Source organism: Theropithecus gelada, chromosome 11 (genome assembly GCF_003255815.1).
Source record: "Theropithecus gelada isolate Dixy chromosome 11, Tgel_1.0, whole genome shotgun sequence".
In the NCBI taxonomy this organism is placed as follows: Eukaryota; Metazoa; Chordata; class Mammalia; order Primates; family Cercopithecidae; genus Theropithecus; species Theropithecus gelada.
The window spans coordinates 6839303-6862604 of NC_037679.1; the positions used below are offsets into that span (position 1 = coordinate 6839303).

General features: G+C 54.6%; 1 protein-coding gene across 3 annotated transcripts in view; it reads right to left on the minus strand.

Annotated features, from left to right (window-relative positions):
• The window catches only part of RAPGEF3 (Rap guanine nucleotide exchange factor 3), a 36755-nt gene that overhangs the window by 10249 nt on the left and 3204 nt on the right, over positions 1-23302 (minus strand). The window contains exons 1-16 of one of the 3 annotated variants that reach the window (XM_025403764.1): positions 14073-14624; positions 13388-13600; positions 7458-7511; positions 7265-7371; positions 6941-7062; positions 6584-6758; positions 6009-6093; positions 5599-5659; positions 5410-5486; positions 5067-5213; positions 4493-4605; positions 4128-4216; positions 3748-3826; positions 3388-3538; positions 3220-3302; positions 2536-2575 (exon numbers count right to left, since the gene is read on the minus strand). In XM_025403764.1, the coding sequence (XP_025259549.1) occupies positions 2536-2575; positions 3220-3302; positions 3388-3538; positions 3748-3826; positions 4128-4216; positions 4493-4605; positions 5067-5213; positions 5410-5486; positions 5599-5659; positions 6009-6093; positions 6584-6758; positions 6941-7062; positions 7265-7371; positions 7458-7511; positions 13388-13600; positions 14073-14078 (1602 nt within the window). In that variant the 5' untranslated portion in view covers positions 14079-14624. Of the gene's footprint in view, positions 1-2535; positions 2576-3219; positions 3303-3387; positions 3539-3747; positions 3827-4127; positions 4217-4492; positions 4606-5066; positions 5214-5409; positions 5487-5598; positions 5660-6008; positions 6094-6583; positions 6759-6940; positions 7063-7264; positions 7372-7457; positions 7512-13387; positions 13601-13893; positions 13984-14072; positions 14625-23302 lie in introns of those variants that run through there. The other 2 variants (XM_025403765.1, XM_025403766.1) reach the window with 2 other exon arrangements.

The window sequence follows — 23302 nt, forward strand, 5'->3', positions numbered from 1 at the left end:
GTCCAGAGCAGTTCTGATATGAAAACTCTTCAGCTGTTGACTTGGATTTTTTCTTCCTTTCCCTCCAGCTACCATTTGCTACAAGCCAGGCATTATTCTGAGGATCTAAATATTCACAATGCACCTTTGACAAAAGCATTATTATTTCCATTTATGGATGAAATAAATGAGGCTCAGAGAGGTTAAGTAACATGCCCAAAGCCACACAGCTGCTAACTGGCAGAGTTGGAATCCCTGCTGCTCCTTTCCCTCTCTGTGCTCCAACACTGTGCCAGCGGCCCTGTCCCAGTCCACAGCAGAGATGCAGTGCGTGGAAACCACTGCCAAGCCTCTGCTGGTGGGGCAGCACCTACCAGGCAAGGCTCCTGACGCAGGTTCCCCTTCCCACCCTGCTTTTTTCCGACTCTGGTACTGACTCTGTCCCTCCTCCCAGCTCTGCGTATGGCAGATGCTCCAGGTTCAGACCTCAATCCATTGCTCTTCCCTACATTTTCAAATCTCAGGGCCCCCTGCAGAGTTCCTCACTGCCTCATATGTCGCCTGTACATGGGTGATTCCCAAAACTACCAGCAGTGCTGAACTCTCTTCCAAACCCTGGTCTCAAACACCCCCTGGATCCTTCCACATGAGTGATCCATTACCTCACACTCCATATACCCATCGGATCCTTGCATCCTGCCTCCCAGACCACTCTGCTCCCCAGCCATTCTCCCAGGCTCCAGGCTCCTCCACACTTCCTGTAGCTTGTCATCTTGCTTTGAGGATTCTTCTTTGAAATGGGTCTCCCATGCCCCCTTCTCCCCTGCCCAGGCTAATTTCAGTTCCACCTGCCCACGAGGCCTCACTCCTTATCTACTCCAATGGCCCAACTATGCTCCTCCTCCTCCCTCCCAGGTGCCTCCAACCCTCCTCCTCCAGTCTGCCTGACCAGAGCCCCGTGAAGCTCCCACCCTCGGCTTCAATGGCGGCCACTGTTTGCTGGAGAAAGCCCAGGCTCTTTAGCTGACCTATTCAAAACACAAATCAGACTTTGCCAACCTTGGCTCAAACCCCTTCAGTGGTCTGCACTGCTCTTAGGACAAAGATCAGACCCCCTGGCCCTGGCCCATGGGGCCCTGCCCACTTCCTGCCTGCTCTGGGGCCCTGCTCTCACTCTCGCTCCTCCAGGGATCCTCCTCCTGGGTTCCCTTTCCTCCTGGGTTTGCCCGTCAGGTATCCTCTTCTTCCTCCACCCTCGCCCCCTGCAGCTCTCAGCTCCAGTAGTCGCTTACGTGGGACACTTTCCCTGAATCTGCACTGGAGTCGGCCCTTCCCCTCCCATTTTCAGGAGCCGACTCCAGTGCAGATTCTCGGAAAGTGTCCCGTGCCACTGCACATCACGGGTTGTTTAACTGCTCTGCCCCTTGCCTGACTGCAGCCCCACAGGCCAGGGCTGAAGTGCAGCATCAGCACCTAGCACAGTGCCCAGCCCGCGAGGGCGAGCCCACATCAGTTTCTGGGCGTCAGCCAAGAGCCAGGCAGCATGTGAGCAAGGAGAAGCGGAGGTGGGGGCCCGCAGGAGGGAAGTCAGTCCTCCAGTGGGATGGGAGAGAGACCAAAGGACAGAAAGCAAGTAGGCAAAGAAAACAACTCCACCTGGCAAGAGTGCTTTGAAGAAAATCACAGAGGACACCACGGCACAGCCCGGTGGGGAGAAAGGGGAAGGTGCTCCAGATAGGGAGATGGGAGGGGGCCTGTCTGGGAACCCAGCATTTGGCTGAGATGAGAACAAGAAGGATCCTGTCAGGCAGAGCCAGAGAAAGACGCTTCCAGGCTAAGGGATAAGTACAAAGGTCCTGAGGGGATAACAGGCTTAGCCTTCGGAGGAGAAGAAGCCAGTGAGAGCCTCCAGCAGGCAGAGGCTGGGACGCACAGTAGGCTGGGAGCACGGGGAGCCTGCTGGCCGGTGAGGCCCCTGGATTTTATTCCCAGTGCAGCCCTCCCCACCACCAACCCAATCTACCTTTCCAGTTCTTTCTCCCACCATTCCTTAACCAAATCCTGGCTGCAGTCACATCTTCTCAAATCCTGGCTGCAGTCACATCTTCTCGTCCCCTCTTTGCTTCCCTTTAAGCCCCAGCTGAGAATGGCCTGGGGCCACCTCTGACTTTCCAGGGAGGGGCCTCACCTTCCTCTGAGCTCCCATAGCACTGGCCACCAGGAGCCCTGTGGGCCTCAGAGGCCAACTCCAGCCACCATTCCTTATCTCCCAGGCTCTACCTGTGGGCATGAATTACCTCCCAAAAGGAATAAAAGGCCCATGGAGTCAGGGAGTGGGGGAGGAGGGAGACCACCTTAGGCCTCTGCGCCTCCGGGCACGGCCTGGCCCAGGGCACCACATGCAGCAAGGGCCCTGTGAACACCTGTCACAGACCCAAGGGTGTGTCTGTGGGAGGAGAGCTTCCCACGCACACAGAGCCCCTCAGGGTCAGGGGGTGAAGGAGGGGCCTGCAGTCCAGGAGGAGCAGAGGAAAGAAGCTGGGGCCAGGCAGACACCTTCATCTGAGGAGATGCATTCCCACAGCCGTTCTCCAACCTGCGGACAAGAGAGAAGGGAGGTGAGCAAGCCCGCGTATTCCTAGGCCAGCAGCAGGGAGGCCCCTGGGGCTCTGGATTCCCCCCGGCCCTCACCAGTGGTTCAGAGGTAAGCACTACCAGGTAAGTATCACATACAGAGGGGCAAACACGGTCTTGAAACCAGGCCCCTGGACTTTGTGATTTTCCAAGGCCAGGAGGGGAAGGAAAAAGTTAAAGGCAGATGGAGACCCAGGGTTTCAGATCAAGTGCTGTTTCAGATGAGCTCCCGATCCCCCTGAATCTCAGCTGCTCCCGTGGGAACACCTGCAAGGGTGAAGGTAAAGTCTAGGAAATGTACTGGGCGGGGCTGGCAGAAACTGGCACTGAGGGTATTTGGTAATAAATGCATGCCCAATGGAGGAAGTGAGAACAGCAGGTACACTCAGGATATGAGAATGAATAAATGAATGAGTGCATGACGCATGAGAATGGATGGACGTGTGGCGTGAGGGTGAACAGCAAGGGGACTGATAAGAACAAGGAATTGAAGTAAGTGGTTCAGCCTGGATCTGAAGCCAAGTGCTTGACTCCAGAGCATATGCTCTTGGTCCCCGTGGCACTGCCAGTTATGGAAATGACAAATTAACAGAATCAAAGCATCACCTGTGGTGTCGCCGCCTCTCTGGCCACTGCTCCCTCAGCAGGTTGCTGAGTCGGGCGTCCCTGCCCACCAGGTCCGAGAGTTTCTAAGAAGAGCCAAGATGCATTGAGATGGCTGTAGCTGTGTCCACCTCGGGCAGCCCAGCCCTGCTGTGCCTCACTCCCAGGTACCTGGAGGAAGCTGGTAGCCACAGGGTCAGTGTGGAGCATGGAGCCATACAGGGCCACCCACTGGCTGACCAGCCGCAGGATCTGCTGCCTCTTGTTGCAGATGTAGGTGCTGCGTTCCTGCTCACTGCCACCCGCAGGCTCCGCATGGAAGGTGGGCACCAGTCAAGGGAACCACAATATCCAACCAGGGCCACCCACCTGAGGCAAAGGACGGGCAGGATGCCCAGGCCCCAGGCAAGCTGGGCCTGGCAGCAGGCTGGCATTTAGAGGACTCAGCACAGCCACACTGGTAAGATTCTCTCAACCCTATGCACCATCCTATCCCCTACACACACCATCCCCGTGGGGCTGGAAGGATATTGGTGCAGAAGGGCGGCACAGAGTTGGGCGCTGGGCATGAAGACCCTGTGGGTCAGGAGGAAGTCGCTGAGGAATGTCTCTGTAGGACAGGGTAGGGGGATGGGAGGAGGCTTCAGAGGCCAAGTCTGCTGAGCACAGGTGTATGGACAGATGGAAGGACCCTTCCCCACATCCCACCACCTGCAAGGTACCAGCAGTGTCCAGCCCCTGTGATAGTGCCCCCCACTAAGCCAAGAGCACAGGTAAGAGGACTTATTGCCAACCACTGTACAGACCAATCCAGCATTCGGTGAGGTCAGATGCAGGGTACCTGGCTCTCTCCCAGGCTGCATGGACCACCCAATGAGTCAGAAAGCAGGCAGGGTGTCTCTTGCCCTTACCTGTTGGGTCATGAGCACTGGAATCTGGTCCCATGGCCTCCAACAGGAGCTCTAGGATCTTCTCTGGGGTACCAGACATCACTGTATACCTAGCAGAAACGGCCAATCTATGGCACTGGTGCCACCACTCCCCACTCCCACACCTGGGCAGACATCAGTAACCAATTACATCATTTTTCTCGATTAGCCAGCCCTGTCCCACCTTAGGACAGGGAAGAGACTGACTCCGCGGGTGCATCCTGGTCCCTCAATACCTCTCCATCCATGGGTGGCCAGAGGGCAGGGATATGACACAGGGGAAGGGAGCAAAGACTGGGAAATGAAAGGAGAGGCAGTGTGGAGAGGGAGCATGGCAGGTATGTTACCGGTTCCTGCCTGGGGTTGGGGGTCGAGATGGGCCGGCGCCCTGAGAGGCTCTCTCCAGCACCAGCACCACTTTGCCATGTTCTTCCAGCCGCATGGTCTTTGCCTCCACATCCTGGAGAAAAGGCCACACCCCATGCTCAACACATGATGTTCCAGCTTTAGACCCTCTCATCTACCTCCTTCATTCCAGCCCCTGAGCCCCATGAGGGTCCCACAGGGACCCACAGCCCTTCTCCCACCTCTGACTTTGGCTCCACCTCCTCAGCCTTCCCTTCCTTCCATGCATCCTTCCTGCCCCACAGCCTAGTCCCCTGCCCCATGCAGCCTAGTCCCCTTCCCCTGGTCTCCCACACTGTGCCTGAGGTCACTGGTCTCGCTGAACCCCTGCTGTGCCCTATGGGCTTCACCTTCTCACACATACCCAGGGCCATGGTCCCCACTGCCAGCCGTCATAGCCCAGCGTCTCCTGCCTGCCCTGCTTCTTACAGGCCCTCTACTCTGGTCCCTACTCCTCGCCCCACATCACTTCTCTGGACAAACGGCCCCTGCCCTCCCCGACCCCAGCAGCAGCACCTTGATGATACGGTTGAAGTCCTGCTTGTCCACACGCAGGAAATGACAGTTGTCTTCTCGCAAGATGATGGTGGCTGCCCGGGGTGCATCATTCACCAAAGCCAGCTGTCCAAAGTCATCTCCCTCATGCAGGGTGGTCACCAGCCCCTGCAGCCAGGCCTCAGTCTCAGCCCACCCCTGCCAGCCCCAGCCCTTGCCAGGACAGACCCACAGCAGGAAAACAACCCAGACAGGAGACACAGAGGGTCAGCAGCAGTAGACTAACAAAGGCACTACCCATGAGGAACGGACCAGGGAGCAGTTAGGACCCAGGGCACTGGGGCGGGGAGGAGGGAGGACTCACCTTGCCATGGGTCACCACGTTGACAGATCCCTTCCAGATAATGTACCATGAAGTGCCCTTGTCCCCCTGGCTGAACACTGACAGAGGCATACCTCAGACCAGGCCCTCCTGGCACCTACCACTCCTTCACACATCCTTCTGCCCATGTTCAGGCCCTGTGCCTGGCTTCTTGTGCCCTGCTGGACTTACACACGGTCCCTGCCTTGCTGTGTGGTTCAAAGAGCAGAACAGCCGCTAATTCTCGCTTCACCTGTGTGGTGGAGATAGGAGAGTCGGTGGTGACAAGTTCATGTGCAGAGCAGCCAGGCTTTTGCTAGGGGTGTGGTTAGGTCCAAAGACACAAGTGCTGAGGGACAGAAATGTGGCCAGGTCAGGTGTTTCCAGGATTTGGCAGGAGACAAAGCAAGTGGAGAAAATGGGCTGAGAGAGGCGGAAGGATTTTCAGACAGAGTAGCGCTGGGGGCAAGAAATCAGACTGAAAATTTCCAGCCACAGATGGAAGTGGAGAAATGCCCTCTGGCCCAGCAGTTGAGTTTCAGGGAAGTCACAGGAAGAGGAGATGCCTGGGACAGGGCAGGGCTGGGAGGGGCGGGACTGACCGAGTTGGAGAGGTGGGCTACAGCCTTGATGTGCAGCAGCTCCTCAAAGATGAGGTCCAGCTCTTCATCCGTGCGCTGACCTGGGCTGCAGGGACAGGAGGGATGGGAGCACACCGTGAACTGTGGGCCCGCCAGGCGCAGGGAGCCACTCTACCCACCCAGCCGAAGCCCAGACGGTGCCTCAGCAGTGACGGTTATCAGCAGCGGCTAACCTCTACTGAGTGCGCACATGTGGCAGCGCCTGTGATGAGCATTTTGCATGCATTGTTTCACAACAAGCCTAAGGAGCAGTTCAATTATCCTCACTTGACAGAACAGGAACTAGCATGGGGAGGCTCAAGGTCACCCAGCCAGTAGCCGGTCCAGCTGGAATTTGAACCTGGACCCACCGGACTGCAGTTTCCAAAACTCCCTTGCTTTCAGCCACAACTGTGTCTCTGAGTGGGAAGGGTCCTCAGAGATCCCCCTTCCCTCCACAACAGGTGAGGGATGTCCCCAGAGATCAGTGTGAGAAACCATGGAATCTGAGTGCTGTGTGGGGTCTGGGGTCACGGGGTGCAGGGATTCTGACTCACGGCTTTCGAAGTGCCACAGTGAGCAGGGCGTCAGGCCCCCGCTGGGAGAGCAGGGCCACAGCTTCAGCCAACTCCTCCTCCATCTCATGAGCTCCCACGGGCTCGGGCTCGGGCTCGGGCCCGGGGAACCGGTAGAATTGGGCATCTCGGTCCTGGAAGGCCCAGTCGTGTTTCACTGGGGGGCAGAGGCCCAGGCATGGGGGAGGAGAGGAAATTGAGGCCATGTGGATATGAAACCCCACAGCAATGCCACCCGTCAGCACTCCCCAAGTAATTCCTGCTTCCCAGGACTGCCCTGTCCTGTCCCCATCACTGCCCAGCCCAGCCCGGGGCACCCCACCCTGGACTCGGGCTCACCATGGCAGAGGGCACCTTCATCCAGCAGCACCTGGCAGATTCCCACAACTTGGCTCCGGGAATGGACCCCAAGTCCCAGGGCCAAGATCCCATCCACCAGCTCCCTGCCAGAGCAGCACTGCCTATGGAAGGTAGAAGGGGACAGGCCAGTGGAAGGAGGGTGGCAGGGAGAGGGAGGAACTCTGCATTAGAAAGGCACCCTCTGAGGTCCAAGCCTGGTTCGTCCCTCTGCTAGAAGCAGGGTGAGGCCCAGGTGCCTGAAATAGAGTGGAACGGAGAGAAAGCAGGGAGGCTGGGCAGGGACGCAGCAGGGCCTCCACTCACCGATAGAGCCTAAGGTGGTACTTCCGGTCTCGGATGAGGTTTGGGCAGGTGGCCAGCAGTTGCCGATGCAGCTGCCTCCCAGCCCTGAGCACCCGCTCTGTGGAGGCCTTGGAGGGAGGAAGAGCACAGTGATTCAGGCTCTGAACCCCTCATGGTGCTGCCTGTCCCAGCTCCACCCCACCCAGGCTTCTACCTGCTCCAGGCTCTCGCTGAAATCCAGGGACTCCTCGCTGTTGGTGAGTGGTGTCTGGAGGCAGCAGGGAAAGTGTGCACATCAGTGTGAGGCCTTCAAGCCCAGCTCTTGGATACCTCCCCTCCCCCATCACTTCCACCCTTGCCTAGGCCCCAACCCCAAATGCATCCATGTGGCCATTTATTCAGCAAATAAATATTCACTCAGCACCCTGTGCCTCGGGCATCGCCTCTTCCCACCCTGCCATCCTGATCACCAGACCCAACCCAAAGACTGCCTCCTTACAGATGAGAGCCCCAAGGCACCCATTCTGCTTACTCAGGGCCCAGGGGTGCCCACACCCCCAGGTGAACTGCCACTGTTGGGGGAAAGAAGTGAAGGAGCTGAAAGAAGCATGAGAACATGAGATAAGAAGGCCCATGAGATGGAAGCCAGGATGTGAGCAGCTCAGGAAGCCTAGGAACGACCACTCCTGGGCTGGGGTCACAGGCCTGGTCCCCAGCCAGCTTCTGTGCCCTTCCACAGGCCCGTGAGCAGGTCTCTTGCCATCTCTGGGCCTCGGATCAGCCTGGTAGTTAAAAACACAAACGCTGGAGCCAGGCTCCTGGATTCAAATCTGCTCCCCTACTGATTGAAGATGTGACCTGAAACAAGTGATTTAACCTCTCCCTCCCGACCTGAGTTTCCTTAACTATAAAATCTATAAAGCACTAATGATACCAACTCATGAGGCTTGGGAGAATTAAATGAGCTGCTACACGTCGAATGTTTAAAGCATTGCCTGGCATAGAGCTGTATGCACATGTTAGCTAGTACTCATCTGTGAGGCATTAGGGTGGGGCTGCTTGCTGGAAAGCGTCTTTCTTCTCTGAGATGCTGCCAGCCCATGCCCTGCAAGAGTGAATAAGTCCTTGGTGGCACACAGGACTGGCTCAGGAAGACGCACTTTGTCACGGAAACACTGCTTAGTAAGGATTCCCTGTCGTTGGTAACAATCAAGCCATTTGGAATTCCCGGGCCTGTATACCCTGGAATAATGGCCAAGAAAGCCCCTCACGACCCTTCTCTTCCTGCCACCTGAGAACTGGGGTTTGTGGGCATCTCTGGACAAGATGCTCTACCGTCTATGAGCCGTCTCAAAGAGCTCACTGTAGTTTACAAAGCACTTTACAGTTTACAAAGCACAACCACCCCCTTGATTTCACTGGATCTCATGTAAAATAGGATCAGATGTAAAATAGGCAGAGCAGGCATTGTCTGTCCTCTGTGACTTACGAGGAAATAAAAGCCTGGAGGTGAGGTACCTTGTGTAACTCAGTCGTGCACACTTGGGACAGCCAGACAGCTGTGGAGAAGTTCAAGTTCCCACCCAGAAGTGCTCCCATTCTCAGTCTCCCCACACCCACCCCACCTACCCCTTTCCCCTCACCAGCCACCTCTCTCCTAGCTTCCCATCTGCCCTCGGGTCCCTGAAAACGACCTGCCGGGGAGTTGCAGTACAACCAGGCCTGGTGCTGGCAGGGCCCTGAGCACAGGCATCTTGGCACTGCATGCCCAGGCAGAGGCCTGAGGTCTGGCATGCGCAGGCGCCTGGCCCAGGGCTGGGCGGAAGTCACTAGGTGTCCCAAGGGTATCCCTGCCCGGGTCATGGGGCCGAGCCCAGTGCCAGACACAGAGCCCTGGAGACTTAACGACAGGAAATGAGGAGGAGGAGGAGCCAGGGAAGGGAGGAAGGGCAGGAATGCTACCCAGCCAGCCCCCTGTGTAGGAACAAACAGTGCCTGAGTGCTAATGACTTGTTGTTGTTCATGTCAAAATGCCCAGGTGGCCCCAGTCCCTGCCCCAACTCCCACTGGAGCCCACAACCCAGGCTCCAGCACCAGCCCCTTCCTGGTATTATTCTGACCTGGAAGAGGGCACATTAGGAGGGGAGGTGCCGGGTCACATGGCCAGGCTGGTCATTTCCTGTCCTCCCCCAGGGGATGAGCATGCAGGTCAGAGAATAGGCCCTAGCCCATGAGCACGGAGGAAGGGACCTTAAGGAATCCCTCTCATTTTGACAAGGAAAGCAAAAGCCCAGAGAGATCACACAACTATTTAGAAAGGTAAGATTCTACTGAGTAACTCTGCTACTGGTGCTGACCCCAGAGGTAGGTATTTGTTTCCTATTTCACAGCTAGAGGAAAGAAAGCTCCAAGGTTCTACAACCTGCCCTAACTGTTGGTCAGTAAGGGCACCAGGATTCATACCTGTGTCTGTCTGATTCCAAAGGCCATGCTCTTAGCATTACGCCCTACCGTCCGTCTCCCATGATGCCTATCCCCATGTTTCCTCAGCTTTGTGCTATGGACACAGACAGTAGAGGTATTCTGCCTTCAGGCAAGTTCCGTGGGCAAGTAAGTTTGGAAACCACTGGGTTAGACAAAGGTAGATAGGTTTGTTACTCTACCCTTTCTGTGCCCCCAGGATGTTTGTGTGCATGGCAACCTTCTAGGATGGGGGCGAGAGAGGGCTGCTATTCAAGGTCAGTGGTCAAGTGTATGGGCTCCACAGCCAGCTGCTTGGGTTCAAATCCTAGCTTCTGCATTACCATCTGGTTATGCGAGCTCGTGCTGATTACTGAAGTTCTCAGTGCTTCAGTTTCCTCGTCTGTAAACTGGGGTTGATGATAAGAATAGTACCTATCACAAAGGGTTATGAGGATCAAAAAGTTAATAATATAAAGTACTTGGAATGGTGCCTGGATCATAGTAACTACTTAGTAAATGTTAGTTGACTTGATCAGATGTTATTATTTCATGATGGGCCCTATTATCAGGACACAGTGCAAAAAAAAAAAAAAAAAAAAAAAAACCTATACCATGTCAGTTCCAGGGTTCTCAGTTGGGAAGAAGTAGCTGATATGGGTCAAGGTGAAGGTCCTCACCCACTCCCTCCTCTCATTCCTGAACAGAAAGGTTTCAGGGTGGAAGAGGAGGCGCTAACTCCCCTGGCACCAGCACTGTGGCCTGCCCCACCCTCACTCCCTGTCACTGAATGTCAGAGCCGGGCTGGAGAGACAGGCACAGAGCCAGACAGCCTGGGGACCTGTCAGACCAGTTCCCTTGGGCCATAGCTAACATGTTAGGCTAAAGCTGCTTGTGGTGGGACAGGGGAAGGGTGCATGGGGTGAGGTGATGCCTTAAGGTGTCGGTGTTACTATTTGTAGCAAGAGAGAAGTGCAGCGTGGTGGTTATGTGGTTATGAGCTTGGACTCTGCAGCCAGATTGCCTAGGACCAAAGCCCAGCTTTGTCGCTTAGCAGCTGTGTAACTCTGAACCTGTCACTTAACCTCTCTGTGACTTCGTTTTCACATCTATAAAATGGGGATGATGACATTAATACCTATCTCACAGGGCTGTTGTGAGAATTATTTGATATGATAAAGGTAAACCTCTTACAATAATGTCTGGCACATAAGTACTGTATAACTATTAGCTGCTGCTATTATTTGGACAGATTGGATGAAAGTGTGTTCTCTGAGTTACAGAATAGGGTCACTTCCCCAAAAACAGTCGCACAAAGAGAATCATCTCAGACTTCCCTGAGCTCATAGAACCCACCAGAGGTCACTGATCTTGCCCCTGCCCCCAGACGTCAGACAAGGTCTCACCTCCCCCCTCATGTTTTCCAAAGATGTTCTTCCATTCCATTCCAGTGTCACCTTTGCCATAGCTGTTAAGTCTTATCTTAGTCTGTATCTAACTGCAAGCTCTCCTACTGTAACCCGCCTGCATTTTCTCTTGTCCTGGTCTAGGTAGGAACGGAAAGAGCTGTCTTCAGACTTCTTCTCTGGGAGGTTAATGGGTTTTCCCCTTGGCTTTCGAAGAGGGAGGTCTGGCATCAATAACTGGCAGTGCTGTCTTCCTGGGACTCGGGCTCCACCCCTTTACCGTGGGTGTGCGTGCTCACAGCTGGCACTCATTCATTCCCTCATGGAAGCCTTCCCTGGGCTAAAGGCATCATCAAGAGGTAAGAGGTACAGCTTCACAGGTACCCAGAGCCTCTCAAACACAGGAATGATGGAATGAAACCTCCCCACCCCAGTCCCCAAAGATGGTCATCAGAAGAGGGAGCAGCCGCCTGCCTCTAAACACTAAAAATCTAAGTTCCCTCTAGTCACCAACACCCGCCTGGCAGGGAAGGGCCTTGTTTCTGTGCCTTTGACCCCATTTACACTCCAGCAACCTTCACCCCCACCTCTCCAGCCTCCCCACGCACACCAGCCCTTCATTTCTGGGGGCTGAGGGGAGTCAGGAAACAGCCTGGTGGCCTCCTCCACTCTCTCCCAGACTTCAGGTCCCAGGGGATCCTCCAGTGACCTCATTGTCCTGGCACCTGACCTTCTCCCTACCCCCTACCTTGCCTCTGCAAGCTGGGAAGGGGACAGGAAATGCACAAATAATTATAGCCTAAGAGGGAAAGAGGGAGGGAGGGTTCCAGCCCACTGGCTCCAGGCAATAGGTACAGCCAATGACCCAGAGAAGAGAGCTGGAGGGGTAGCGGGGGAGGACCCAGGTTCATGATAAGGAAGACCCTAGTAGAGAACAGCTCTACCAGTACTGACACCTGGACTCTCCTCTCAATTCTGAGTGCAAAGAGGAGCCCCTCATCTTGGTGGGTCTCAGTTTTTTCAACTCAGCCTCAGCGTAAATGGCAGTTGGGCAAGGTAGGGGGAAGGAGGGAGAAGGTAGTGGTTATTCTACTAGAAAGCACTTGCCAATAAGAAATGAACTCTCGGCCAGGTGCAATGGCTCATGCCTGTAATCCCAGCACTTTGGGAGGCTGAGGCAGGCGGATCACAAGGTCAAGAGATCGAGACCATCCTGGCCAATATGGTGAAACCCCATCTCTACTAAAAATACAAAAATTAGCTGGACATGGTGGTGCACAGCTGTAGCCCCAGCTACTCAGGAGGCTGAGGCAGGAGAATCGCTTGAACCTGGGAGGCGGAGGTTGCAGTGAGCCGAGATGGCGTCACTGCACTCCAGCCTGGTGACAGAGGAAGACTCCAGTTAAAAAAAAAAAAAAAAAGAAAGGAAAAAGAAAAAAGAAATGAACTCTCCTGGCCAAGCGCGGTGGGTCACGCCTGTAATACTAGCACTTTGGGAGGCCAAGGCAGGTGGATTGCTTGGGCCTGGGAGTTCAAGACCAGCCTGGGCAACATAGCGAAACCCGGGTGGACACATGCAGTAAAGATGTAACTGAATCTCAAGCTAAGCTACTCTATTTAGTCTCTGCCGATTTGGATAGTACACCCATTATCTTGCCTCCCAAATCCCACCATTCTTTCCCCTTCCTGCTCTCTCCTTCATTCTTTCAGGTCCAGAAATGTTTCTCACTAGCAAAGGGCACTTCGGTCATCTCAGATTCTCCAAATGTCTCAGAATCCTTCCCTGAGACCCCAAAGGCAGGTACCAAGCAGTGTCCACATGACCACCTCACCCCAAGCCCAAAACACAGAATTAGCACAGTTCAGTAACTCACTAAAGGAGAATGCTGCCACAGTGACGTACCCAAGAACCGTAACCAAGCTTACCTCACTCCAACCCCTTGACCTGGCCCCTATACCTCCCACCTTCACCTGGAGAGAACACACAAGCACCTCACTCAATGCCTGGCTCACAGAGGTGACAGAGAACAAATCCCGTTCCCCTTCCCCCTATGCCCAGAGACATTTGGGCAGAACACACACACAGACACACACTTTGCAGCTGTGTGAGCCACCCACGCATACTGCAGACAAGCTTCCTGACCCACTGTCTACGGCAGCTGTACCACTCTACACCCCCAGAGCAAGCTGGACCACCAGCAGCACGCCGAGCCACGATCCAGGCCCCCCTCTAGCCCTGGTACTGACCCTGGCACCTGGGCAGGTGAAAGGGACTCACCCAGCGCAGCCCCTGGATGCAGCTCGGACGCTGGTGCTCCAGCAGCAGCTGGTAGGAGCAGCTTCGGGGCCGGTGCATCTTCCTCAACACCATGTTGAGTAGTGTCCCCTCCGGCACCACGTCAGGGAGGGGTCCCACCCGCGGTGCTCCCAGAGCTGGGCTATCCTCCACAGCCAGGCCCACCTGCCAGCAGCTCTCACCTGGCCAGCCCACCTGTGACACAGGGAGGAAAGTGGACAGCCATGGGACGGGACTGGAGCAGCTGGACCACAGTTCAACTGCCCCAGGCAGAACTACTTCCTTAGAGTCCTCTGGACTGGTCAGGCGGAGGTGCTGCAGCCCTGCCAGGAGCTGGGGGGAGGAACAGGAAGACCTTTACTGGGGCCTGCCGGTCTGGCGCACTTAGGGGTCTCCAGCTGGCTCTTGGAAAAGATCAGGCCCTTTTTAGTCCTCTTTGGAATTCTGTCCCATCTCACTGCCCATGCCCCTGCAGGGATCTCCACCACCTCCCAGTATGAGGCTGTAGATTTACTGGGTCTCCCAGAAATGCAGCTTCTGCTCAAACCCTTCTCCCCTCCTCCTCAGCCCTGACCAACCCTCTCTCTCCCACCCAAACTCCCCACCGTGTCAGCTTCCTCTCCCGCCCTCTCCTGCTCCTCTTCAACCCTGACCCCACCTTACCCACCTTCATGTTTCTTTTCAAGCTCGCACAGCCGTGCAGGCTCTAACAAAAGGCTGGGCGGTCCCCAGCGACCCCCATCAGCTTTGATAAGGGAATCGGGAGGGAGCCGGTGGGTAAGTCCAGGTACAGCGAACGGGGCCAGTGCCTAGCTGGACCGGCTGCCAGGGCAGCAGGATGCAGGGCTCGGTGGAGAGGCTCCTCTTGGGTGAGTAGAGGGGTGGGGGCTTGGTGGGGGGACGCCACCCAGCCACCGGCGACAAGGAGCCCCGAGCCTCCGCCTTCGTCCCAGACGAAGAAGCCAGCTGGCACCGGGCGCTGAAGCAAGGCTGCGCTGGCTCCGGTCCGGGCGGGAGCTGTCACACCCCCTGCGCTGCCCGCCCCCTTCCCCTCCCCTTGACTGGCGGAGGGGGCGGGGAGGAGGCGCCCTGCCTTACGGTAGAGGAGAACGTAGGGGAAGGGGGCGGGCACCGGCAGGCTTTGGAGTCCGCACCCGGGGGTACGTAGAGTGGACATCCGCCTGAGCCGAGCATCCCCAGGGGGCAGGAGCCGCCCCGAGGTGTGTGCAGGAGGCCGCAACGGCCGGGGTGTCGGGGATCGGGCGGTGAGTGGCTGCACTGGCCGCCACGTGGCCGGGAGGAGAAATGCAAACAAGGAAACCGGGGAAAGGGGGGAGGGGGTGAGTCATTGCGGCCCCACCCGGGAGGGAAATCCGGGCTGGGGCCGCTTCCCGGCCGGGGGCGTCTGCCTTCTGTTTCAGTTCAGGGTCTCCAGCCCCCCGGGGGAGGGACTAGGCGGCTTTCCCGCGGGGAATCCCGCCGCCTTGCCTCCCGCAGTTCGGTTCCCAGACCCACGCCCCACTGCCCCCTGCCCCAGCACACACACACCGGGAGCAGATGAGGAAACTGAGGCTGGAGAGGAAGGACCGCTCGCCAGGACGGATAGGACCGGAGTCGCGGCCATGAAAGGAGATTGGGGTTGTGGCAGAGCTTCCAGGGGAGCAGAAGGCGTTCGAGGACCACGCCCCCTACCGCGCGCTCCCTGGTGGCCGGGTAGGTTGAGGCAGAGACCAGGAATTCCAGCGCCCTGCTAAGCAGGCTTACTACCTAGGCCCCACGCCTCCCTGGGCCTCAGTTTCCACCACTGTGCAAGTGACCCAGCGCAGGCCTCTTCGCCCCACTCCTGAGAAGGTGGAGAGACAGTGGCCGGAGACAGCGACTCGTGCGGTAATTGCTCAGGACGATCATGAGGGTTTGGAAGGAGGCGAACGCCCCGCCACCAGCTTTTTAGGACTTTTTTTTGCCTCTTCTCTTCCCTTTTCCCTTTGCTGTTGAGCCAGCCCAGACTGGGAAGAAGTATCTCTAAAAAGCCTATACCCCCAACTTTGGGATGTTCTCCCATCATCCTCCACCATGATTATCTTCTTGAAGTTGGGGGAGGACTGGGAAGAAGTAGCTCTAAAAAGCCTAGACCCCCAATTTTGGAATGCCAAACCCCCATCCTCCACCAATGATTATTTTCTTGAAAGTGGGGATAGGAATTTTAATTGTGATTAAAATTTCATTTTTAATGTATATGTGTATAAAAAATGTTTCCCAGAAGCTTACTAAAATGCAGGCTCCGTCCCCAGCAATTCATATTCAATCCTATTGGCATGAAATGGAAAATCTGTATTTTGAACAAACACCCCAGGTCATCCGCTGTGTCCACACGTTAAGAAACGCTGGTAGAGTTTTAAATGCCTCTCTGGGGAAGGAGGGAAGCCTGAGAATGAATCTGACCTCAGACCCAAATTCATTCAACCAAGTTCTGGTAATTTGGAAGAAGGAAGAGCAACTTGGAAACTGGTAGGAAAGGATGACAAGTTGGGAGTCACAGGTATGCATGGGGAAGAGTTAGGGGGATGGAGTCATGAGTTTTGGGTTGTTGGGGCCAGTGCCCTGGCCTAGAAGTACTTGCAGGAAGGCTTCCTGAGACTGGCAGTAGGGTCACAAAGGGGTTCCCTATTTCCTATTCTTGCTGCCCTTACTCTGAGCAGGTGGAAAGGATGCTGGGGAGTGAGGCAGGACACTTGTATACCTGTAGACATTTCAGTAGAGCCACAAAAGCTAATCATGTGCGGGCAGTGCTTTCCGTGTGTTTAATCCCTGCCACAATCCTGTGAAGTAGGTACTGCTGTTATCCTCACATTACAGATGGGGAAACTGAGGCTCAGGGATATTAAGTAAATTGCCAAAGTCACACAGCTAGTAAATGGTGGAGCTCAGGCATGAATCCAGGTTGTCTGTCTCCACGTACTCCCCATGGTGTACTGTGTATACTCTGTATGTATTCTATTTTCTCTTCTAATGTAGACTAGACTGCCTAGGAGAGTCTACTCAAAAAAGGGAAATTGAGGCCAGGCACAGTGGCTCACGCCTGTGATCCCAACACCTTGGGAGGCTGAGGGGGGTTGGATCACGAGGTCAGGAGTTCAAGACCAGCCTGACCAACATGGTGAAACCCTGTCTCTACTAAAAATGCAAAAATTAGCCAGGCGTGGTGGTGCACGCCTGTAATCCCAGCTACTCAGGAGGCTGAGGCGGGAGAATTGCTTGAACCCGGGAGGCGAAGGTTGCAGTGAGCCGAGATCATGCCACTGCACTCCAGCCTGGGCGACAGAGCGAGACTCCATCGCAAAAAAAAAAAGAAAAAAAAAAGGGAAAATCGAATATGTTTGTGTTGAGATGTGGGGGAACCTCAGGGAGCCAAGGATCGGAAGAAAGTCTTTCAAATCAGTGAAAATGAAAGTGTCCCAAACCCACTTCCCATCTATGTTCCCCTTCAACACTATTCTTGCCTTTCTTTTTTCCATCTCTTTTTCATTCCCCCTCTCTAGATAGACTGAGAAGAGGGCCTGGGGTGATTACCTATTGGCTCCTAGCCTGGGGAGATCATAGGGAGTGGATCTTTTATGTGTCCCATTTCTAGCTTGTCCTATCTCTTAACAGGCAAGGCCCTCAGCCTGCCATCAAAGCAGATGACGGGGCAGGTTTTTGCCTTCTCAGAATCCCTGGATGGGGACCGGCCAGTAGAATTACTGCTCAGCAGATATTTGATCATGGTGAAGGCCCAGAAGGGGCAGAGGACTGGGAATGTGTCTGAGAAACGCATCCAAGCAAGATGGTGAATCATCTTGGGGACAATCATGCCATGTCCTGGTACCGCCTCCACCCTCCACTGACTGTCATTAAATGCCTGGCAGGTGTGTTAAGACAGATAAATAATAATAACAATAGTCAACATGCACCAGGCCTTGTTCTTGATACTTTATATATATCCACTGATTGAATTGTCACAACCACCCTATGAGATGAGGTTGTTATTATTGTTAGCCCATTTTACAGATGAGGGACCTGAGACACAAAGAGGTTAAATGACTTGCCCAAGGTCCCACACTAGGAAGTGGTAGAGCTGTGAGTGACTCTGCCCAGGTGGTTTCTACCCTGTGTGCTTTACCACTCTGCAGTCCTGCCTCTGAAATATACTGACAGCTCCTATAAAGGGGGAAAAACTCATATCCACAGCCATTTGCCCACACCTTAGTACAGATGATGGAAACTGATCAGCAGGACCCCTTAATACACTCTACTCGGACAATGAGCTCCTGCCAGAGCATGGACGTCCTTGAACCCTCCCCCATTCCCTTCAAGCAGGTGGCAGAGGCTCCCATGGATAGCTAAGGAGGGTGGGAGGTTGAAGGGGGCTTCTCAGACCAGCCTTTGACTCTGGGCTTGATTTTCCCCACTTTGGCCTCTTTGCTGAGCTCTACACAAGGTGAGCCCATAGTTTCCTGGATCTTCACAGGAACCTCATATTCCCTTCCTGCCCCAGGAGGCCTCTCCTCCTGCTCTGTCTCTCTCAGCTCCCTGTTCCCAAACTCCACCACTGCCTAAGCAAGGAGCCTGATACCCTACATTCCTCCTCCCACACCAAGTCAGGTTGATTCAACCAATGAAGCATCTCTTGCATCTCTCTGTTATGCCCCATCCCCACTGCAACTGTTCTAGCCCAATAATGGTCTCTTCCGGTATTTACTATGTGCAGAATACTGTTTGTCACTTTATATACATCTTTTTATCCTCAGAACAATTCCTATTTGTGAGTGAGGAAACTGAGTCACAGGGAGACGAAGTAACTTTCCCAAGGTCACACAGTTAATAAGTAATACAGCCAGACTCCGGCAGTCTAACTGCAGAGTCCATATTCCTAAACACCATTGTACACTGCTACCTCCTGCCCCGATCGCTACTCTCAAACTTGCCTTGCTCAGTCCTTACTATGCAATGCCACAAGAATCTTCAAGGAACCTTGAATTCATTCAACAACATTTACTCTAAGTGCCGGGAACTTTGCTGTAAACTGGAGAGCTCAAACTGAGCAGCAGACACTGTCCCAAATCTTCAGGGCCCCAGATCCTATTGGAATTATCTTTTATCTCCCTAACACACTAATCTGATTGGCTCTCCCTCCCCAGCACAGTGTCTGGCGTGAAGTTGATGCTTAATGATTATGGGTGGAAATGAAATGAACAGGAACAGTGAGCAGTCAGCTGGTGCCTGCTATGGGCCTGTAGCCTCAGCAGGATGGAAGGGAGAGGAGCTAGTTTCCCAGTTCAATTTCAAGGCCTTTCATGCCATCTCCCTCCCTCCTTGCTGCCTTCTTGTCTCCTACTCATTTCTCCTCTATCCTGTGCTATCAACTTTGTTCACAAGGCTCAGCTGTGACATTTGAGAGTGATTGGTGGGATGGAGAGAGGGAGGCTGGAGGAAAATTTCACTAATAGGCCTCCCATGGGACTGTGGGAAATGACCAGCTTGGAGGCCAACTGGGAGATAAAGCCATAGGGGATATAAGGGCTGTGCCAGGACCTTGGCCTGTGGCTGAGCCTCCCACAACACCCCTAGGAGTCGACCTTGCCTATGGTTGGTCAACAGTGGGAAGAGATTGAGCAGAGATCTAGGTATCCTCCTCTGGACTCTACCTCCTGGCTCTGCATGGTTTAAGGCCCTCTGACTCTTGCCCAGACTCCATCCCCCAAGGGCTGTTCCAGTTCAGTTCCTCCATCTCCTCCCCTACCCATTCCTGGGGTCAGCGGCAGGGGCAGGGAGCTGCAGCCTTGATGGGCGCCAAGCCAAACCTTCCTAGGGCTAACAGGTCACCAGTCACTCATGAGCCACTTATGACAGTGATAGGAGGGACAGGAGGGATGGGCTCCTGCCTCCTCTAGGAGGCCAATGTGGGCAAGCTGGGGCTCACAGTCAGGGCTGGGAGCTGCAGGGAAATTGAAGAGGCAAAAGCAGGAACCCCACACTCTCCCGGAGGCACATTCCTCTAGCTGGTGCTCAAGCTAGCCGTGCATGGCGGAGATGAGGAAATAGTCGTCGAACAGACCTGTGGTGGTGATGCTGGGCTGGAGGGTAGGGACAGGGCGGCAGAAACCAGAAGAGCAGGTGAAGACGGGCAGGGCTGGAGATGCCCCTGGAAGGGAGGGAAGCAGCCTGACTCCCGGCAAGTTTACTGTTGTAGGAATGTACAGAAACGAGTAACTGCTTTCTCCCCCCAACTTATGCTTCTCGAGGAGAGAGAGAAAGAGAGAGAGAGAGAGAGAGTGTGTGTGTGTGTGTGTGTGTGTCTTGTTTGGGTCCTACGAGACACTGCATCTGACCTTGAGTGACCAGTGTTCTGCAATGGCTGCCCCATTCCAGTTGTGGCCACTTTCCCTAAGAGTCACTTTTCTCCTCACCCCTGAATTCTGTTCTGAGGCTGAACACCCACACCACCCACTGCCTCCTACCACTCCCCTCTTTGCAACTTTCCCAGCCTTCCCAAAACCTTTGTCTTAAGTGATCCCATCTTCCAACTCATCCTGGGCTCACAGACTCTGTTCAGGACTCAAACCCTGTGCCCACTTTGTCCCTTTGTTTCAGAGTCTTGGTAGGGGCAACTGTAGGAGCCCGAAAGAGGGGTCCTAGCAGGGCCCTGGCCCCTGCTCAGGAGATGCCCAGTTCTGTCTCTCAGGCCTGGTCAGTCAGGCTGGATCCAGAGCACTGGCTGGGGGTGGGGGGAGGATGTGGGTAACAAGGAAAGCAGGCTAGGGCCAAGGTCCCCTTCCCAGCATCAGAGCAGAGCCATCCCACCCCCAAATACCACTCTGGAAGTGCTGGGGTCAGAGAGGAAACCAAATAGGCCAAAGTTTTCCTGGCATCAGATCCACTGCCTGTTTCCTCCCTTCAGAGAGAACTTGGTAAGAAATTAGACCAGGTGCGGTGGCTCATGCTGGTAATCCCAGCACTTTGGGAGGCTGAGGCAGGCAGATCACGAGGTCGAGACCATCCTGGCCAACATGGTGAAACCCTGTTTCTACTAAAAACACAACAATTAGCTGGGCACGGTGGTGTGTGCCTGTAGTCCAAACTACTTGGGAGGCTAAGGCAGGAGAATCACTTGAACCCGGGAGGCGGAGGTTGCAGTGAGTCAAGATCGCACCACTGCACTCCAGTCTGGGCAACAGAGCGAGACTGTCTCGGGGAAAAAAGAAAAAAAAGAAAGAAAGAAATTAGGGGAGGATACAAAGATGAGGGTCTGGAGAGAGAAACAGAAAAGTGGGATCCAGAGTGAGGAACAGAAAAGTGGGGTCCAGAGAAGGAAACAGAAGTAAGGGAAAGTCTGCAGTTCTGCCTGAGAGAGGGCACAGGTCCCCCTCAGGCCTTGCGGGGGATAGAGAGGCAGCCCCACTGCTCTGCCTTCCCACCCCTCAGCCTCAGCCCCTCCTGCTCTAGCTTCTTTGCCTGCTTTGCCTCTGGTGGAAGTGGGGAGCCTGGTCCGTGAGCTCCACCTAACCACACTGCAGGGCCGGACCGAATCCTGACTTAATATCCCCAACTGCTTCAGTTCTTCCCAAGCCCAGCCTCCTGGGACCTCAGCTGAGGGTACCTGCTAGGCCCTGGGGACCAGGCAAAGTGGCAGCCTCTGACCTGTCACTGCCCCTGAGTCTGGCTCTGCACCCACCTCAGGGCCTGGTCTGTGTCAGGCTTCCCCCTGGAGGGCATCATTTCTCTGCCACATGCCTGGCACTCACCACACTGAAATCAAAGTGTTGCATAAGTATTGCATGCTGCCTCCTCCAGGAGAATGTTAGCTGCCAGAGGGTGAGAGCCGCTCTGCTGTGCTCAAAAATGCGTGCCTTGTGTGGTCAGTGCCTTGTACATAGAAGGCCCTCAGGAGAGGTTTCTTGCATTAATAGTAAACAAGTTTCTCCCCCTCCTGCCATGGCTCTTTCTCACCTCCCTCTTAGCTTCCCAAGATTTGTCTTTCCTTCCTGGGGCCTGTCCACCCAGGTCTTGACCAATTGTCATTCTTCCCACTGTCCTACTCCATCTCTTGTCCAACGCTTCCTCTTCCAAGAAGTATCATGAGATGTGGCCACTCAAGTCTCTCTAGGGTGCCATTTTTGGGGCCCCTGCTCTGGACTAAGCACAGGTGAGAGCCTTATCTCTAGTCTTTTACTTCACCCAGTGCCCATGCAGCTGGACTAGAGGGGGACCCACGTGCCCTGATGAAAGCTCCATGGTGACTTTCTCATTCAGTAAAGCCAATTCTCAAACTCAAATCTAAGGGGCAAATATTGATGAACCCCTCTGCCAGGCTTTTCCCTCAGGGAAGAGCTAATTCTCTCCCCTCCTGCCCTCAAGCCTTATTATTCTCTCACTCCTCACGGTGCTGCAACCTGCCCTTCTCCAACCCCTGGCAGCTTCCAAGGAGTCAAGGAAGTCAGTCAGCCCCATTTGCCCCCAGGCCCAAGTCCCTGTGGAAGTGAACTGCAGGCTTTATCCACCCCACCCTCCCCATCCAGCAACAGCTCCCTCCGTAAAAGGGGAAAGAGAATCAGATCAGGTACTTGTGATTGGGGGTTCAGGTCAAGAGATGGAGATTGCTAGAGAACACAGGACGGGGAGGCAAGCCTGGGCCCCAGCTCCTTCACGCTGCTCTCCCCAGGCAGCTGCACCTGTGATCCCCCTCCCCTCCCCATGACCCCCCAGGCCACCTGCCTCTGATGCTTTCTTAGCTCCTGAGTTCAAAGACCTGCTGTTTCCACTCAACATCTTCTCACTTGCCATCCTGCCCTCCGCATAGACCTCTAGGCTGTCAGTGGGCAGGCAGAGGAAATGGGGTCTCAGCAAGAAACCAGACTCTGAGCAGTTTCACTCTAGCCCTGAGAAATGAGGAGAACCCCTTCTAAAGGGGCAGAAGGCAGCCCTAGCCCTGGGGAGCAGCATTCTGGGTCCAAGGTGACCCTTAGATTTGAGTCCTCCCTGCAACCTCCTAGAATGCATGGTGATAGGGCCAGCTCCTCCTTGCAGCCAGCCACCGCTGCTGCTGTCTAGGACAGCCCTTTCTGCTCTGTGGTCTACAAGCCTGACCTCAGGAGGAAGGCGAAGCTGCAGGGGCCTGGGTGGGGTAAAATGGGGAGAGGAAAGGAATTTACCTCTGTGTCAGGCACAGCCTAGGGTTGCCACAGCCAGGGTCCTCAGCTGTGAACTCCACAAGGGCTGGGGGGGGGGGTTGTGGGGCGGCAAGGAGACCACATAAGGTCTAGGGAGAATCCTGTGGAACTCAACTACCTATGTACACAAGCTACCAGCCCAACCTGCAAAGCTGTCTGTTCAGGCACAAGGTTGGGGAAGGCTGCCCCCTAGAGCCAGGATCAAAGAATTCTTTAGGACATTGAGCCCTTCTTTTCATATGTATTGAATGAATATTTATTGAGTTCCTACCTAGGCGCCTGGCGTTATACTAGCGACTGGGAATACAGAAGTGATCAAGGCAGGCGTAAAGTGAATAACTATCATAGTTGACCCTATGTTGAGGGGTCTTTTGGGACATGGAACTTTTTGTGGTAAAACTGGAAAAGTCCCCGGTGAGTCAGGACGAGTCAGTTACCCTGCCTTCCTGGAGATTATGTTCCAATAGGGACAGCAGGAGTAGGGGTGGAAAGTATAAATACAATTTTTTGTCGTGGTAAGTGCTGTGGAGGAAATAAAACAGAGCGAGGAATCCTCTGAGGAGGTAACATTTGAGCTGAGACTTGAATGAGAGATCAATCTTATAAATACTCAGAGAAGAGCTTTCCGGGCACAAAGCACAAAAAAGCTGGGACAGGAACAAGTGTGGCACGTTTGAGAAACAGAAAGAGG